The sequence below is a fragment of the Neoarius graeffei genome, chromosome 10, assembly GCF_027579695.1.
Source record: "Neoarius graeffei isolate fNeoGra1 chromosome 10, fNeoGra1.pri, whole genome shotgun sequence".
NCBI classification, from domain to species: domain Eukaryota; kingdom Metazoa; phylum Chordata; class Actinopteri; order Siluriformes; family Ariidae; genus Neoarius; species Neoarius graeffei.
The window spans coordinates 30,814,340-30,833,169 of record NC_083578.1 but is presented as its reverse complement, the minus strand read 5'-3'; the positions used below and the strand labels follow the sequence as shown (position 1 = coordinate 30,833,169).

Sequence of the window (18,830 nt, the reverse complement as noted above, 5' to 3'; positions counted from 1 at the left end):
TACCTTTTTGAAATAAATTACAAAAAATTAACTTTTTCAAGATATTCATTTTTTTTAGATGGACTGGCATATTTTAAGACCTCTAAGAAACACTGCTCATTTTCTCACTTCATGCTCTTTCTTTTGTCACATCTTGATGGTACAACTGAACAATACACCTGTAAAATGATTGTTTGCATGTCACTCAAAGCACATTTCATTATCATGGGATATGATAGGCTGTTTATGAGTTAGGTGTCCTGGGCAAGACATTAAACTGCAGCCCCCTGCTGCCTTGTAGGGTTTGCTATCAGAGGCAAAGGCTAGGAGAAGGTGACTCCAAAACCAAACCCACCTGCTGCCTTGTAAGTTTTGCATTCCACGCAAAGGCTAGGGGAGTGAACCCTGAATGAAAAATCACTGGAGTGAGGCCCCGTCAGGCAACCTGATGATGCAAGCATCCTCATCTTGGCAGCTCCTGCGACGAAGTTGGAACCAATTGTATCAGCTCTCACCTTTCCACTGGACCACCCCAACAACATGGAGAGGGGGGACTGGGTGCTTGGGTGACACCTTATCCTCCATATGCTATACCCAGGCTTTGCACTCTGGAGAGGACACTCCAACGCTGCTTGCTTCAAGTGGCGGAAACAACACGGGAAGCAACAGTTACCAGTCATAAGCCTCATGCTTGTTTGGTGAAGAGCTAGGCGCCAGGGGTTGCTTCTGTCTGTGGGAGAGGCCATCGTAGTCTCACTGGGCAGCTATCACCTACCTCAAGCTGGGCAGCCCCGCTACAGTCCGCTAACTGCACTGGGTGTGTGCAGTTTAGGGTCAAATTGAAAAGTAGATTGATAAACCCTACACCACGAGCTACTAGAAGAAAACATCTTGCCCTAAAGTTGGGCACCTGGAACGTCAGGATGATGATGCCTGGTGTCACAGGCAACCTACAAGATGTAGACGATACTTGGAAGACAGCCGTGATTGACTCCAAACTGAACAGACTGCAGATGGACATTGTTGCTCTTCAGGAGACAAGGCTTCCAGAATCAGGATCCATCCAAGAAAATAACTACATGTTCTTTTGGCAAGGAAAACCCACCAGTGCCAGAAGAGAGCATGGCGTTGGATTTGCTATTCGCAATGCACTACTGAATGCTGTGGGTCCACCAACAGAAGACACATGCTCTGAAAGGATTGCCAATCTGCAGCTCCAGACTTCTGTAGGACCAGTAAGACTGATTAGTGCTTATGCGTCCACACTGACATCATCCCAAGAAGCCAAAGACATATTCTATGACGACTTGAGTTCTGCCATCAGCCAAGTCTCCAACACAGAGCTCTTGTTCATCCTCAGCTATTTCAATGCCAGAGTAGGAGCAGATTACATCTCATGGCCTACCTGCCTGGGACACTTTGGCATCGGTAAGATCAACAGGAATGGTCAATGCCTGTTAGAGCTCTGCTGCCACCACAGTCTGTGCATCATGAACACCTTCTTCAACTGCAAGCCTCAGCACAAGGTGTCATGGCGCCACCCCAGGTCCAAGCACTGGCACCAGCTTGACATGGTCCTCACCAAACACTCAGATCTGTCAACCATTAGGATCACCCAAAGCCATCAGAGTGCCAAGTGTGACACAGACCATTCTCTAGTCTGCAGTAAAGTGAAGCTCCAAGTCAAGAGGATCCACTGCTCAAAGAAGACTGGGAGACCATGTATTGATGTCTGCAAAACTTGTATACAGGAGAGAGTCAGTGAATTTAGAACTGCAGTCCAGGGATTTCTCATGGAACCTCCAACCACAAGTGCAAAAGAGCGATGGGAGCACTTCAGAGACAACATCCATGCATCTGCAATGTCCTGCTTTGGAAATAAAACAAGGAAATCAGCAGACTGGTTTGAAGCATGCTCTCAAACCATGATACCCATCATTGATGAGAGAAACAGAGTGCTAGTGGCCCACAGAGCATCTCCTAGCGACCAAACCAAAGAAGCAGTGTACCTTGCCCACAGCAAAGTCCAGGCAACAGCCTCCCATTGTGCCAATGACTATTGGATGGAGCTATGCAGAAAGATCCAAACAGCAGCAGACACTGGCAGCATCAGAGGATGTATGAAGGCATCGAGCTGGCTGTCGGCCCTGTCCAGAAGAAGTCTGCTCTCCTGAAATCCATAGCTGGAGATATCATACAAGACCAAGAACTCCAAATGAAGCACTGGGTAGAGCACTACTCTGAGCTCTATGCTAGAGAAAACCAAGTCTCACAAACAGCACTCAACACCATCGAACAGCTGCCTGTTCTAGAGGAACTCGATGAAGAACCAACAGAAGGAGAACTACTCAAGGCCCTGAAATTGCTTGCCTCTGGTAAGGCACCAGGAAGAGATGACATTCCAGACGAAATCTTGAAATGCTGCCAGGAAGATGTTGTGCCGGAATTGCTCCATATTCTTCACTTATGCTGAAGAGAAGGTCAAGTGCCACAAGACATGAGGGATGCTAACATTGTGACATTCTATAAGAACAAAGGCGACTGTTCCAACTACAATAACTACCGTGGTATCTCCCTCCTCAGTATTGTGGGAAAGCTGTTTGCCAGAGTCACCTTACAAAGGCTCATGGTCCTTGCTGACCAAGTCTACCCTGAGTCACAATGTGGGTTCAGAGCAAAGCAATCCACCATTAACATGATCTTCTCTGTACGCCAGCTGCAGGAGAAGTGCCATGAACAACAGCGTTCACTGTACCTGGCCTTCATCGACCTGACAAAAGCATTTGACCTTGTCAGTGGGGAAGGACTGTTTAAGATCCTCACAAAGATTGGATGCCCCCCCCCCAAACTCCTCAGCATCATTGAATCCTTCAATTCAAATATGAAAGGCACAGTGGTCTTTATGGCTCTGTCTCAGAAGCATTCGAGATTCGTAGTGGTATCAAGCAGGGATGCATGCTCGCTCACACGCTATTTGGCATCTTCTTCTCTGTACTCCTGGAGTATGCTTTTGGCTCTGTCACAGAGGGCATCTATCTCAGAACAAGAAGTGATGGAAACCTGTTCAGCCTCTCAAGACTTCATGCCAAGGCTAAGGTCCGGACTAAATGCCTACAGGACTTCCTGTTTGCTGATGATGCTGTCATCAGTGCTCATTCAACTGGTGAGCTACAGTGCCTGATGACTCACTTCAGTGCCTGATGACTCACTTCAGTGATGCCTGCAACCACTTTGGCCTCAATATAAGCTTGAAAAAGACACAAATCATAGCTCAGGGTGCCAAGGGAATCTCTGAAATCAAGATCGGTGAGCATACTCTGGATGTAGTCAACACCTTCACATACCTTGGCTCAACAATAGCAGACACCCTCTCTCTGGACTCTGAACTGGGAAAGTGCATCAGGAAAGCTGCCACAACAATGTCCAAGCTGTCCTCCAGGGTATGGACCAACAACAAGCTAAACCTGAAAACCAAGATCCATATCTACTGAGCATGCATCATCAGCACTCTCCTATGGCAATGAGTCTTGGACGTTGAAAGCCCACCAGGAAAGGAAACCGTACACCTTCCACATGTGCTGCCTTTGTTACATCCTGGGCATCACCTGGAGAGACCGCATCATGAACACTGCTGTGCTACAATGCACCAGTATGTCCAGTATGTACAGCCTGCTAAAACTGCAAAGGATGAGGTGGCTAGGGCATGTGGAACACATGGAGGATGGCAGAATACCGAAGGACCTGCTGAATGGCGAACTAGCAACAGGCAAGTGTCCCACTGGAAGACCACACCTGAGATATAAGGATGTGTGCAAGCAGGATTTGAAAGCCCTAAACATCGATGCAAGTGCCTGGAAGCAACTAGTGCAAGACAGAGAGAGGTGGAGGAAAGAGGTGGGAAAGAGCTTTGCGGTGCTTGAAGAAACCATCGCCAATGAACACGAAGAGAAACGGCAGCACAGGAAAGCACCACCAACAATATAGACTGCTACAGCTTTTATCTGCATGAGCTGCCAGCGGGACTGTCACTCAAGGATAGGACTACATAGTCACAACTGCCGATGCTCAAGGACGTCATCTCTGAGCGCAATTCCATAGTCTCCCGAGATTGACGGATGCCTACTACTTATGAGCTAGGGAGGGAGTATGCTTGGGGTTTGTTCATGCAACTGAACTTTGCGTATTCATTGTGCTTTTCTCGTGGTTTGCATTTAATACATTTAAGTGAAATTATTGAGCATTCTATCAAACAGTTTTCTAATTGCTATTGATGAAGCATCTATCTATGGTACATCTTGCTATCATTTTATCATCCAGGCCTAGTATGTCCTGTACGTAAGGTAGTTAGTCTAATGGGAAGTCTAATTTCCTATGGAAATTAGACTTTAGCTTCACTGTAGATTTATGTGTAAAACATACAGTATGTGTTCTAATGTTGTAACCAAATATGAATACATTATTTGGAATGAACAGATATTGTGTTCTAAACAAATACAGATACAAATAGGATCCACACTATTTGTTTTTATTTTATTTGTTTTTAGAAAGGTTGCCAGAAATAGTCACAGGGCATCTGGAGGTGATACATCAGTCAGATATGTAGTTTGTGGGACAAATAATGACCATGCTCATTCATCTCAAATGCGTACCACTGTAGGATGCATTTACAGCAACCCTTGGTATCCTTAGTTTGTTAATATTTTGGGAAATAGTATCATTTAAATTTGTTTGATAATATCATGAGTAGACACAGACAAAAATGACAACTGCAAGAGCAGGATTAAAAAACTGTTCTGTGCACATGTCTATTTGAGACCAATTATAAACTTAAGTGATGTTGCTGAGCTTGAGGAACAGAAAGGCAGTAATGCTGACAGTCCAGGCATTTCTACCTCTGAGGTTTTTTTTTTCTTTTTCTGTGTTTTCTAGTGTTTTTAGAGACAAAGTCACAGTGTTCATATTTAATTAAAAAAATAAAGCCACAATCACTCTGTGTTGAAATCTGAATACAGTCACAGCTACAAATACAGGCGGTTTGTCTTCCACCCCTAATGTGCTTGTGTATTACCTGCAAGTCCCAAAAGGATGGTCACTACTACTTTTCCAGCTGTGTTCATGATAGTGGAGAGCAATATTCTTAGACCAGCTGCAAAGACAATTAGTTTCTGCACAAACTGAGGAGGCCCTGCTGGGGGTGCTTTAATTTCCTCAGAGCTCTCTGTAGATGATGCCTCACTCTCCTCTTCATACTCTGATTCAGATGTTTCAGATCCTTCCTGAAGAAGCAATATAAAAGTCTTAGTTAAAAAGTACACATTCTTAGATGTACATGAAACTGAACCCTTGGGATGTAAGGGATTTTTTTGTAAAGGCACCAATATTCATAGATTTTGACAATACATTAAAGAGCATTTCACAAAGCTGCCAATTAAGTTAAAGCAAGCCTACTTATGGTTCTTAATGAGGATGTACGTGTACAAAAGGAGGAAATACAGTGGTGCTTGAAAGTTTGTGAACCCTTTAGAATTTTCTATATTTCTGCATAAATATGACCTAAAATATCATCAGATTTTCACACAAGTCTTAAAAGTAGATAAAGAGAACCTAGTTAAACAAATGAGACAAAAAAGATCATACTTGGTAATTTATTTATTTATTGAGGAAAATGATCCAATATTACATATCTGTGAGTGGCAAAAGTATGTGAACCTCTAGGATTAGCAGTTAATTTGAAGGTGAAATTAGAGTCAGGTGTTTTCAATCAATGGGATGACAATCAGGTGTGAGTGGGCACCCTGTTTTATTTAAAGAACAGGGATCTATCAAATTCTGATCTTCACAACACATTTGTGGAAGTGTATCATGGCACAAACAAAGGAGATTTTTGAGGACCTCAGAAAAAGCATTGTTGATGCTCATCAGGCTGGAAAAGGTTACAAAACCATCTCTAAAGAGTTTGGACTCCACTAATCCACAGTCAGACAGATTGTGTACAAATGGAGCAAATTCAAGACCATTGTTACCCTCCCCAGGAGTGGTTGACCAACAAAGATCACTCCAAGAGCAAGGCGTGTAATAGTCGGCGAGGTCACAAAGGACCCCAGGGTAACTTCTAAGCAACTGAAGGCCTCTCTCACATTGGATAATGTTAATGTTCATGAGTCCACCATCAGGAGAACAATGAACAACAATGGTGTGCATGGCAGGGTTGCAAGGAGAAAGCCACTGCTCTCCAAAAAGAACATTGCTGCTTGTCTGGAGTTTGCTAAAGATCACATGAACAAGCCAGAAGGCTATTGGAAAAATGTTTTGTGGACAGATGAGACCAAAATAGATATTTTTGGTCTAAATGAGAAACCTTATGTTTGGAGAAAGGAAAACACTGCATTTCAGCATAAGAATCTTATCTCATCTGTGAAACATGGTGGTGGTAATATCATGATTTGGGCCTGTTTTGCTGCATCTGGGCCAGGACAGCTTGCCATCATTGATGGAACAATGAATTCTGAATTATACTTGCAAATTCTAAAGCAAACGGTCATGACATCTGTCCATGAACTGAATCTCAAGAGAAGGTGTGTCATGCAGCAAGACAATGACCCTAAGCACACAAGTCATTCTACCAAGGAATGGTTAAAGAAGAATAAAGTTAATGTTTTGGAATGGCCAAGTCAAAGTCCTGACCTTCATCCAATCGAAATGTTGTGGAAGGACCTGAAGCGAGCAGTTCATATGAGGAAATCCACCAACATCCCAGAGTTGAAGCTGTTCTGTATGGAGGAATGGGCTAAAATTCCTCCAAGCTGGTGTGATGGACTGATCAACAGTTACCAGAAACATTTAATTGCAGTTATTGGTGCACAAGGGGGTCACACCAGATATTTGCCACTCACAGATACATATGTAATATTGGATAATTTTTCTCAATAAATAAATGATCAAGTGTAATATTTTTGTCTCATTTGTTTAACTGGATTCTCTTTATCTACATTTATGACTTGTGTGAAAATCTGATGATGTTTTAGATCATATTCATGCAGAAATATAGAAAATTCTAAAGGGTTCACAAACTTTCAAGCACCACTGTACAATCTATTCCAAGATAGGATGATCCTGCTTTTGGATGAAAGAGCCTGCCAACAGAATACAACCCCAATTCCAAAAAAGTTGGGACACTATGTAAACTGTAAATAGAATGCAATAATGTGCAAATCATGGAAACCCTATATTTATTTGAAAATAGTAGAAAAACAACATATCTAATGTTGAAACTGAGAAATTTTGTTTTTTGAAAAATATATGCTCATTTTGAATTTGATGTCAGGAACACATTTCAAAAAAGTTGGGATGGGGCATGTTTACCACTGTGTTGCATCACCTGTAATTTCAACAATACTCTGTAAATGTTTGGGAACTGAGGAGACCAGTTGCTGTAGTTTTGAAAGAGAAATGGTCTCCCATTCTGCCTGATATATAATTTCAGTTGCTCAACAGTTCGAGAACTCCTTTGTCATATTTTGTGCTTCATAATGCACCAAATGTTTTCAATGAGAGACAGGTCTGGGCTGCAGGCAGGCCAGTTTAGCACCCAGACTCTTTTACTCCAGAGCCATGCAGTTTTAATATATGGAGAAAGTGGTTTGGCATTGTCTTGCTAAAAGAAGGAAGGCCTTCCCTGAAAAAGATTTTGGCTGGATGGCAGCATATTGCTCTGAAATGTGTACATATCATTCAGCATTAATAATGCCTTCCCAGATGTACATGCTACCCATGTCATGTGCACTAATGCACCCTCATACCATCATAGATGCTGGTTTTTGAACTGTGCACTAATAACAAGCCAGATGGTCCCTCTCCTCTTTAGCCCAGAGGACATGGTGTCCATGATTTCTAAAAAGAATTTCTATTTTGATTTGTCAGACCTCGGGACAATTTTTCACTTTGCCTCAGTCTATCATAAAAGAGCTTGGGCCCACAGAAGGTGACGGGGTTTCTGGATATTGTTTATATATGGTTTTAACCCTCTGGGGTCTGAGAGTATTTTCTGGCACTATAAAGATTTTGGCACGCTCTGATTTTGTTGTCATTTTCAACAAATCTAAGCAGCATTTTCAAAGTCATATGACATTTTGTATTCACATAGGCAGTTTTAAACGGGGGCCAGGGGGGCCAGTGCCCCTGTAAAATTGCTCCTGGCCCCTGCTGTGGCCCCTGTGCTGAACAGATAATAAGATTTATTAATTTCAACGTGCGCTGGCTCGAAGATCGGAACTGACATGACGGCGTGTTCTACACGGACTCCTTAAAGCACTACACGCACACTGTTACCTGCAGCAGAAAGACCAGCAGCAGCGCGAATTGTAAACTTCGGACGTGAGAGATAACAGCTGCAGCCCTGCAAGGACTAGGCTACTGCAAAGAGGCAAAGGTAAGGAAAATTGATCTGAATTTCAGTGTGAAAAATCACACTGAGATGATGACAGTGTGATTTGGATAAAGATAGTGATTGTACATTCAAGTCTCATGCTGTGAAAAAGAAAATTCATTCATGCTGTGAATTTAAAAAGTGTCATGTACAGATAAAAGGTTCATTGTAAGCAAAAATAGAAATCTTATTTTACAAAAAAGAGAAACATGGTTTTAAGATTTATTGAGCACAATGTATTTTATGTTTAGGCTATTGAGACAGAATGTTTATCTCATTGTATTTATGCTCAATGTATTTTGTTTTGGTTTTAAATAAACTAAACAAAACATTTTGAATGCTTAAATATTGCCATGTTTTGTCCTTATACACTACCGTTCAAAAGTTTGGGGTCACCCAGACAATCTTGTGTTTTCCATGAAAAGTCACACTTTTATTTACCACCATAAGTTGTAAAATGAATAGAAAATATAGTCAAGACATTTTTCTGGCCATTTTGAGCATTTAATCGACCCCACAAATGTGATGCTCCAGAAACTCAATCTGCTCAAAGGAAGGTCAGTTTTATAGCTTCTCTAAAGAGCTAAACTGTTTTCAGCTGTGCTAACATGATTGTACAAGGGTTTTCTAATCATCCATTAGCCTTCTGAGGCAATGAGCAAACACATTGTACCATTAGAACACTGGAGTGATAGTTGCTGGAAATGGGCCTCTATACACCTATGGAGATATTGCACCAAAAACCAGACATTTGCAGCTAGAATAGTCATTTACCACATTAGCGATGTATATAATGTATTTCTGATTAGTTTAAAGTGATCTTCATTGAAAAGAACAGTGCTTTTCTTTCAAAAATAAGGAAATTTCAAAGTGACCCCAAACTTTTGAACGGTAGTGTATGTGCCCCCCTGAAAAAACACTGGCCCCACCTTGGCCCCCCTAGTAATTTTGGTCTAGAACCGCCACTGTGTATTCAGCACGAGTTCACCTCCAATAATATCTATGTAGTATGTTTGTCATGATTGTACTTTTAAAAAAAGTAACAGATAAATGAAGGTGTTGTAAAAAGCAGTTTCAGAACTCTGTTGGAATGCGTGAAAAAAAAAACATGACCTTACCCATTCTGTCAAACCGTTTTGGTCACTAGAGGTGATTCATTTCAGTCTTAGGAATGTATCAAGCACAAAAACTTAAATCTGCTCCATTGATTTGGACAATTAACTTGCCATCAAAAAATGTATGTCCTATTGTTTTGGGATAAAGAGTTGGCAGTGGGAGGGGTATTCAATGAGAAGTGTCAAAAATTTCCATTCCATTCAATGAGAAGAGTGAAAACCCCTCCCACTGCCAACTCTTAATCCCATCAGATTAACTTTTAATCCCATCTGGCCAAGTCACAATGGGTAAGGTAATGGTTTTGGGGTTTTTTTTTTGTTTGTTTGTTTGTTTGTTTGTTTTTTTCACACATTCCAATATAGTTCTAAAACTGCTTTTTACAATAGCTTCATTTATCTAGTATTTGATTTTATTTTGGTATTTGACTCTATTCATTGTGTCTTGAAATTAACCCTTGTACTATTTTACTCAGTTCAGAGACACAACCAACTCTGTTACTCTGTTACACAATTACTCTGTAATTTTGCTCCTACTCCAACTCCAAACTTTACTCTCTAAACTCAAAATCGAGCAAAATTAACTATTTTTGAGGAAGATGCTTTTAACTCTGGAAAAATTGCTCAGTCATTTTTTCCTGTGTATGCACTACAGTGCACGTATATCAACCAATCTGCTCATAATAAATAGAGGAAATATTTACACTTACTCTAGTTGATCTTTGGCTGGATCGAGTTGAAGTTAAAAAAGAAAAAAAAGGCACCGCTCATCATCAGTGTCGTACTTCTCAAGATTGAATTGAATCACTGTCCTGGATCATGAACTGAATCATGAATTGATTCACTGTCCTGAAATTGAATCACTGTCTTGAATCATGAAATGAATCATGAATTGAATCGCTGTTCTGAATCATCCGAAGTGCATAAATTCTGAGTGCCATCTCGCAACAAGTTTTGCCTCCAAATAGCCTAAACTATGTCTGACAGATTTTATCCTGTTTACGGTGGATGGTCCCACTGCGAAAGAGAAACCAGTCGAAACCGAAAGAGTGAAAGTGATTATCATTCCATTACTATGTGAATAGTTTTTTAATGAAGTGTAAGTGTGCACTCAGCACTCCGACTCCGGTGTGACTGAGTAATGTAACGAGTTTTATGTTTCATCTAATTTAGGTCATTTAAAAACTATAATATTATTTGTCATGGTCTCATGGTCGGGTCATACCAAAGACCATCATAAAAATGGTGCCTACTGCCATCTGGCAAGGCACACTGCAATACAGATGCGAGTGGGGAGTCAAACTCTCATGGTTACTAGAGGACTAGCCCCCCTCTGTAACCTTAGCTATGTAATATAGGTGAGAGGCCGAGGGCTATGAAACAGAGATCGGTGCCGCCAAATGTGCCATGAATGAGCGGGAAGGATTTCGAATATTATTTGTCAGTGGGCACATATGAAAGTGTAAAGTATAAAGTTTTTCTCAATATGTTTATCACACTTGTATGATGAAAAACTCACAAAGATATTTATCTAAATACATAACCTACTCATTCTAAACCTGTCGAGTTTCGCCGGCGAAGCTCTCGACCCCAAAAGGTTAACTTGCATTTGTGGATGCAGTAATGAGCTGTTTTCACAGACAATGGTTTTCTGAAGTGGTCCTGTGTCCATACAATGATTTACACGTGTCTGCTTTTATTGCAGTGTTGCCTGAAGGTCACAGGCATCCAGCGTCAGTTTTCAGCCTTGTATCTTGCATACAGAGATTTCTACAGATTCTCTGAATCCTTTCATGATATGTACCATAGATCAGGGGTTCTCAACATTTTCTGCTTTGAGGCCCACCTATTCATACTTGTAATGAGTCGGGGCCCATTAAAAAAGATCCCCAATAATTTTGACTTGTCCTATTAGAATCTAATAAGCTATTGTAACGTGTATTAATGAGATACAGCATCACTCCCTGTTACAGATGGGAGCCCAGGAATTAAATAAATGCAGCAAAAACAAACTGTTTTTAATTGAAGGTATTGTATTTAAAACTGCATGGCTGTGCCAGAAGCCAAACCATGCGTACAGGGCATTCTCAGTCAAAAGGGATTAATGATACAAAAGTGGAGTCCACTCGATTAACACAAAAACTTATTGCCATGTTTGTGTACAGCAAACAAGCAAGTTATTAAAACCAAGAAGTACACTCAAAAGAAGTGGATATGGAAACCACACAATGGGATAGATCCTTACACATTAACAAAGAAGGATTTTTCCTATGAAAGAAAAAAAATTACTAGCTAAATTTGACATTAGTAGCATAAATTTTGATCCTATTGTAGCCATTTGAAAAAATGTTGCAGCCTACGAGATGACACTTCGTGGCCCATTAGTGGGCTGTGGCTCAGTGGTTGAGAAACACTGCCATAGGTGATGTGAATTCTTTGCAATTTTACATTGAGGAACATTGTTCTTAAATTGTTGCACTCTTTGTCCATGCAGTTTTTCACAGAGCAGTGAACCCCTCCCCATCTTTACTTCTGAGAGACTCAACCTCTTTGGGATGCTCTTTTTATACCCAATCATGTTACTGACCTATTGCCAATTAACCTAATTAGGTTTTTGTTTGTTTTTTGTAGCATTACACAACTTTTTCAGTTTTTTGTTGCCCTGTCCCAACTTTTCTGTTAGGTGTTGCTGAAATCAAATTCAAAATGAGCATATATTTTTCAGAAAACAATTAAATTTCTCAGTTTCAACTTCTGATATGCTGTATTTGCACTATTTTCAATGAAATATAGGGTTTCCATGATTTGCAAATCTTCATATTCATTTTTTATTTGTGTTTTACACAATGTCCCAATGCGGCACGGTGGTGTAGTGGTTAGCGCTGTCGCCTCACAGCAAGAAGGTCTGGGTTCGAGCCCCGTGGCTGGCGAGGGCCTTTCTGTGCGGAGTTTGCATGTTCTCCCCGTGTCCGCGTGGGTTTCCTCCGAATGCTCCGGTTTCCCCCACAGTCCAAAGACATGCAGGTTAGGTTAACTGGTGACTCTAAATTGACTGTAGGTGTGAATGGTTGTCTGTGTCTATGTGTCAGCCCTGTGATGACCTGGCGACTTGTCCAGGGTGTACCCCGCCTTTCGCCCGTAGTCAGCTGGGATAGGCTCCAGCTTGCCTGCGACCCTGTAGAAGGATAAAGCAGCTACAGATAATGAGATGAGACAATATCCCAACTATTTTTGGAATTGGGGTTGTAAATATAAATATGAGATTTAAGGTGATTTAGACACATTCCAATTCGGCCAAATTTTTTAATGCATATAAAATGTATTTTAAAAAATGCATAGACTTTCGAACTATGAGGCTATATCAAAATATTCTGTCAGAGTGATTCAGATCAACTTTTCAACTCCAGATAGGACCTCATAATTCCAAAGTCTCAGTATGCATTTAAGTTGATAAAGTACATTTTTAATCACTTTACACTTTTACCTTTATGACTAAGAAGGTTTTGTACAATTTTGGTGGGGTGTTGCTGATTGTTTGTGTTGTACATGTAAAATGAACAGTCCACTTTAGTCATCTAACATTATGCCTCTTACAAAATCACTTTCTGCCACACACTAGTGTACTATGGTGTACTAGTGTATTTTGGAACCTGTTAGTTACTATTTATTCAACCTACCAGCTTTAAACACTTGTCTTGAACAAACACCCACCCACCAAAAAAAAGTGGGATAGAATATGTGGACTGAAGATGGAAATGTTTTTTTTTCTCCTTTGTTGTTAAATTTAATCTGAAATAGCATAAATGGCTGAGACAAAGACTAATTTAAAATAACTTTTCAAGGGCTTTAAGGGATGATGCCATTAATTAATTGTGTCATAACTATGTATTTAATATTGGCCTCAAATAACATTGTGGCGGGGGGGCATGGCCAAGCATCAGTCTGTGAATGGAGGGCCGAGTCAGGGAAGGTGAGGGGTCATGTCACTACACCTGTTGTCAATTAACGTGTGTTTGTGTGTCTCCTCCAGTGACCATGCCCTATAAAAGGAGAGTGAGAAGGGGAGGTCGGCGCCGAGGGCTTGATAATAGCCTGTGTGTGTGCGCGCACGTGTGTGTGTGTGAGTGACAGAGTTTGAGCTGTGTGCTGAAAAGCAGCAATAAAGAGAAAAATTAAGAACACAAATAACCGCCTGCCATGCTTCTGTGCTCCACCAACATCAGGGTTTTGCGACAGTGGTGCTGAAACCTGGGACGAGTGCAGAAGGGAGCAGCCCCATGGAGTCCTCGCCGTTCATGGACCTGATCCATGCCCTTGCCACAGCCCAGCAGAACCAGCACCAAGCCCTGGTCGCTCTCCGAAAGCAGCAAGAACAATGGTTCGAAGCCTTGGTGCTAGCCCAACAGGAAGAACGCCAGGCATTCTGGCACCTGCTCGCGTTGGCGGGGCCCATGACTGCCTCCGGTGCGGACCCTCCCCACCTCACCCTAGCAAAGATGGGTCCGTGTGACGATCCGGAAGCCTTCCTCGTGCTCTTTGAGCAAGCAGCAGAGGCATGGGGTAGGCCGGTCAACCAGCACGTGGCATGCCTCCTCCCCCTGCTGACGGGAGAGGTGCAGCTGGCCACGGTGCATCTCCCTGCCGACAGCCAGTTTGTGTACACGGACTTCCAACAAGTGATCCTCCAGCGTGTCGGCTGCTCCCCAGAGCAACAACAGCAGCGCTTCCACTTGCTGTGCTTGAAGGAGGTCGGCCGACCGTTTACATTTGGGCAACAACTCCAGGATGCCTGCCGGCGGTGACTGAGGGCAGATGACCGCGATGCCAAGGGAGTGATTGACCTGGTGACACTGGAGCAATTCATCGCATGACTTCCAGAAGGAACGACCGAGTGGGTCCAGTGTCATCACCTGGTGTCACTGGACCAAGCTATTGAGCTGGCAGAGGACCACATGGCGGCAGTTCCTACAGCAGGAAAGCATGTCTCCTCTTCTCCTCTCTCTTCTCTCTCTCCTTATCCCTCTGCTTCCAGTCCTCGCCCCATTCCCCCACTGCGGAGGCGGGGGCCGGCTCCCCCCCAGCTGGCCCAGCTCACCCGTGGTGTCCTCCCATTTTCCCCTTCCTTGTCTGTGTCTCCTCCCCCCCAGGTGAGTGATGTCCTTAACACCGGTGCAGAGGGAGAGTCTGGGCCGGTGTGCTGGTGCTGCAGGGAGCCGGGACATCTCCAACATCAGTGCTCCGCGATGGAGGTGGGTGTGGTGGTCCGGGTCCCCAATGTGCCAGAAACCACCCTCGATAGGCCGGAGCATATCGTATACCGGTAAGTGTCCAAGGGGATACATACCAGGCTTTGGTGGATTCCGGCTGTAACCAGACCTCAATTCACCAAAGCTTGGTGCAAGGTGAGGCACTGAAGATAGCACGAGTGGTGAAGGTGTTGTGTGTGCACGGGGATGTTCACAACTACCCTTTGGTGTCCATCCACATTCTATTTCGAGGGGAAAAGCATAGTGTAAAGGCAGCGATTAACCCTTGTCTCACCCACTCACTGATTTTGGGGACTGATTGGCTGGGTTTTAAGGAGTTAATGACGCACATAGTGAGGAGTGGGTCCTGCAGTAATCTGTCTGGGGAAAGCCCCAGAGTAGCATTGGCGGGAGAAGCTGTCACAGAGCCATCTACGTCAGCACCGTGTCAGGGCAATACGCGGAGTGAGGAGTGCCCCACCCCTCCTCCCTCTCTCGGGGATTCCCTTGGGGATTTCCCGTTAGAGCAGTCGCGAGACAGGACTCTGCGGCATGCATTTGACAAAGTGAGAGTAATCGATGGTTAAATTCTCCAGCCAAATGCGATGCCAGCCTTCCCTTACTTTGCTATTATTAAGGATAGGTTATACCGAGTGACACAGAACACTCAAACTGGCGAAAAGATAACACAGTTATTAATTCCCAAAAGCCACCAGGAACTTGTATTCCAGGTGGCTCACTTTAATCCCATGGCCAGACACTTAGGGCAGGATAAAACACTAGCCCGAATAATGGCCCAGTTCTATTGGCCAGGGATTTGCAGGGATGTCCGTTGGTGGTGTGCGGCATGCTGCGAATGCCAATTAGTAAATCCCGTGGCCACTCCTAAAGCATTGTTGCACCCTCTCCCTTTAATCGAGACCCCTTTTGAAAGAATTGGGATGGATCTTGTCGGGCCATTAGATCGGTTAGCACAGGGATATCACTTTATTTTAGTTCTGGTGGACTATGCAACACAATGGAGCACTTGCATGTGACGTCACAGCCGATCCAGATTGTGACAGACGCCATCTTGTCGGTCAAACGCCATATTCCGCCTTCTACTTCTGGTTCTACTTCTGCTTTTACTTCTACCTTTTCTTCTGGAAAACCCTACTATATACAATTCTACTACAACGGCTGCGGCTACAAGCTCTCCCTACCTGTGCACGTTTTTTATGTTTTTTGTGTGTATTTTTGCATGTTGTTCGTCTGTACCGGACTTCAATATCCACTACAACCGTATGGACTTACTGGACATTGGTTTCCAGCAGAAAATGACGGTTTGTAGCGATTTCCATCGCATGCACAACATTCCGGACGAGATAGCGAGACCAGCGGGGTCTCCGTGGATTGTTATGGGAAGCAAAGCGAAGGAGGCAGCGCCGGGAGTGGAAGCAAAAGCGAGGCTGCAGAGCCGGCCTGTTGACTAAGCTCAGAAAACAGCCACTTAAATCTCCACTGCTAAGCCTCTACCTCTCCAATGCCAGATCCATGTAAACAAGACGGACGATTTGGAATTACAGCTGGAATTACCTTATTCTAGTTTATAATCGGCTGGTCAGTGCTATACTCAATACTTAAGTGACTTACCCATCCAATGAGGATTCTTGTTTACAAGATGCCACATCTGAGTCGCTGACAAATCCTGAATTTCTGTAAAGACAACTGTCCAGAGATTTATAAGCACGCAGTGCTTCACCACTGAACAGCGAGGGAAAGTTAATGAGGTAATTATACATGTCCGGGTATTCCGCTGGCAGTTCAAAATCCGGTCGTGAAAACTCCGTCTGGTAAGCCATAAGGGTCACTAATCTGTAGATCGTTTATTTTAGACATATATCTAGTTATTTGTTCATTAGAAAAATGAGCCGTGTAGTCCGTCGGTTGAAATTGATCCATTCTGTACACGAGTGCAGCAGTATTCAGCGGTGTTTTTGACTGACAAGATGGCGGTTGTGTACTTTCCGGTCACGTGACTGCAAGATCTCCATACCCAGAAGCAGTGCCTCTTCGCAATATCTCAGCACACAGTATTGCAGAGGCACTCTTCCGCTTTATCTCCTGGGTCAGGATTCCGAAAGAAATCCTGGCAGACCAGGGCACTGCGTTCATGTCACGCACACTGCGCAAGCTGTATGGGCTCCTGGGGATTAAGCCTATCCACACCAGGGTCTATCACCCACAAACTGACAGGTTAGTGGAACGTTTTAATCGAACTCTCAAAAATATAGTTCAGAAGTTCGTAAGTGAAGATGCACATAATTGGGATAAGTGGCTCGAGCCCCAGTTATTTGCAGTACGAGAGGTCCCGCAAGCCTCCACAGGTTTTTCACCGCTTGAATTATTATATGGGCATAAGCCGCGTGGCATTTTGGACGTGCTACATGAAAATTGGGAGGAGGGACCTTCACCTAGTAAGAACAAAATCCAATACATTCTCGATCTGCACGCCAAACTCCACACACTCACACACTTAACCCAGGAGAATTTGCGGCAGGCGCAAGAATGTCAAGTCCGACTGTACTGGCCACGTCAAGCTCCAAATTGGTCGCCAAGTGGCAAGGGCACTTCAAGGTCACACAGTGAGTCAGGGACGTCGACTATGAGGTGAGGCAAATGGACAGGGGTGGGGCATTGCAAGTTTACCACCTCAATCTATTAAAACGTTGGAATGAGGAGGTCCCCGTGGCATTGGTGTCAGTAATCCTGGAGAAGGCGGAGCTGGGGCCGGAGGTTCAAAAAAGGAAATTGACATCGCCCACCACTCCGGGCCTCTGTGGAGACCACTTCTCCCCAGCCCAACTCACAGAGGTAGCCCGTTGCAGAAAGAATTTTCTGATGTGTTTTCGCCCCTGCCCGGCCGCACCCACCTCATAGAACACCACATTGAGATGCCCCAGGGGGTGGTAGTGCACAGCCACCCGTACTGCCTGCCCAAACACAAAAAAAAAGGTGGTCCAGGATGAACTTGAAGCCATGCTCAAAATGGGCATAATCAAGGAGTCCCACAGTGACTGGAGCAGCCCAGTGGTCCTGGTCCCCAAGACCAATGGGTCGGTCCAGTTCTGTGTGGACTATAGAAAGGTCAACATGGTGTCTAAATTTGGCGCATACCCAATGCCTCGCATTGATGAGCTGCTCAATCAATTAGGCGCTGCTCGTTTTTATTTGATACTGGATTTAACGAAAGGATATTGGCAGATCCCCTTGACTCCTCTGTCCCAAGAAAAAATGGCCTTTTCCACACCGTTTGGCTTACACCAGTTCATCACACTTCCTTTTGGGTTGTTTGGGGTGCCCGCTATGTTCCAGCAGCTTATGGACAGGGTCCTCCACCCCCACACCACCTACGCAGCCGCGTACCTTGACGATATTATCATATTCAGCAATGACTGGCCACAGCACCTTGAACACCTTAGGGCCATCCTAAAGTCGCTGAGGCAGGCGGGTCTCACAGCTAACCCAAAGAAGTGTGCAATTGGGCAGGTGGAAGTACAGTATCTGGGTTTCCACTTAGGCCATGGGCAGGTGCGTCCCCAAATTAATAAGATGGCAGCGATTGCGACCTGCCCGAGGCCCAAGACCAAAAAGGGGGTGAGACAGTTCCTGGTGCTGGCTGGCTACTATCATAGGTTCATACCTAATTATTCGGAGGTCACTAGCCCACTGACTGATCTCACTAAAAAGGGAGCACCAGATCCGGTCCAGTGGACAGAGCAATGCTAACAGGCTTTTCTCTAGGATAAAGGCTGCACTGTGTGGGGGGCTACTGTTACACTCCCCTGACTTTTCTCTCCCCAGATGCATTGGACAGAGGGCTGGGGGCCGTTCTGTCCCAGAAGGTGGAGGGGCAGGAGCTTCCTGTGCTGTACCTTAGCCCAGAAGCTGTCAATGCTGGAAGGCAGGTACAGCATGATAGAGAAAGCGTGCCTAGCCATCAAGTGGGTGGTCCTTGCCCTCCAGTACTACCTACTGGGACACCCTTTCACCTTCTGTTCAGACCATGCACCCCTCCAGTGGCTCCAC

At 44.0% G+C, this 18,830-nt stretch overlaps 1 protein-coding gene across 1 annotated transcript in view; it reads right to left on the bottom strand.

Moving 5' to 3' along the window:
* The window catches only part of si:dkey-11f4.7 (piezo-type mechanosensitive ion channel component 2), a 278,704-nt gene that overhangs the window by 239,561 nt on the left and 20,313 nt on the right, over positions 1-18,830 (bottom strand). The window contains exons 5-7 of the mRNA XM_060932701.1: positions 18,241-18,261; positions 15,914-15,947; positions 5,048-5,255 (exon numbers count right to left, since the gene is read on the bottom strand). Coding sequence (XP_060788684.1) covers positions 5,048-5,255; positions 15,914-15,947; positions 18,241-18,261 — 263 coding nt within the window. The remainder of the gene's footprint in view (positions 1-5,047; positions 5,256-15,913; positions 15,948-18,240; positions 18,262-18,830) is intronic.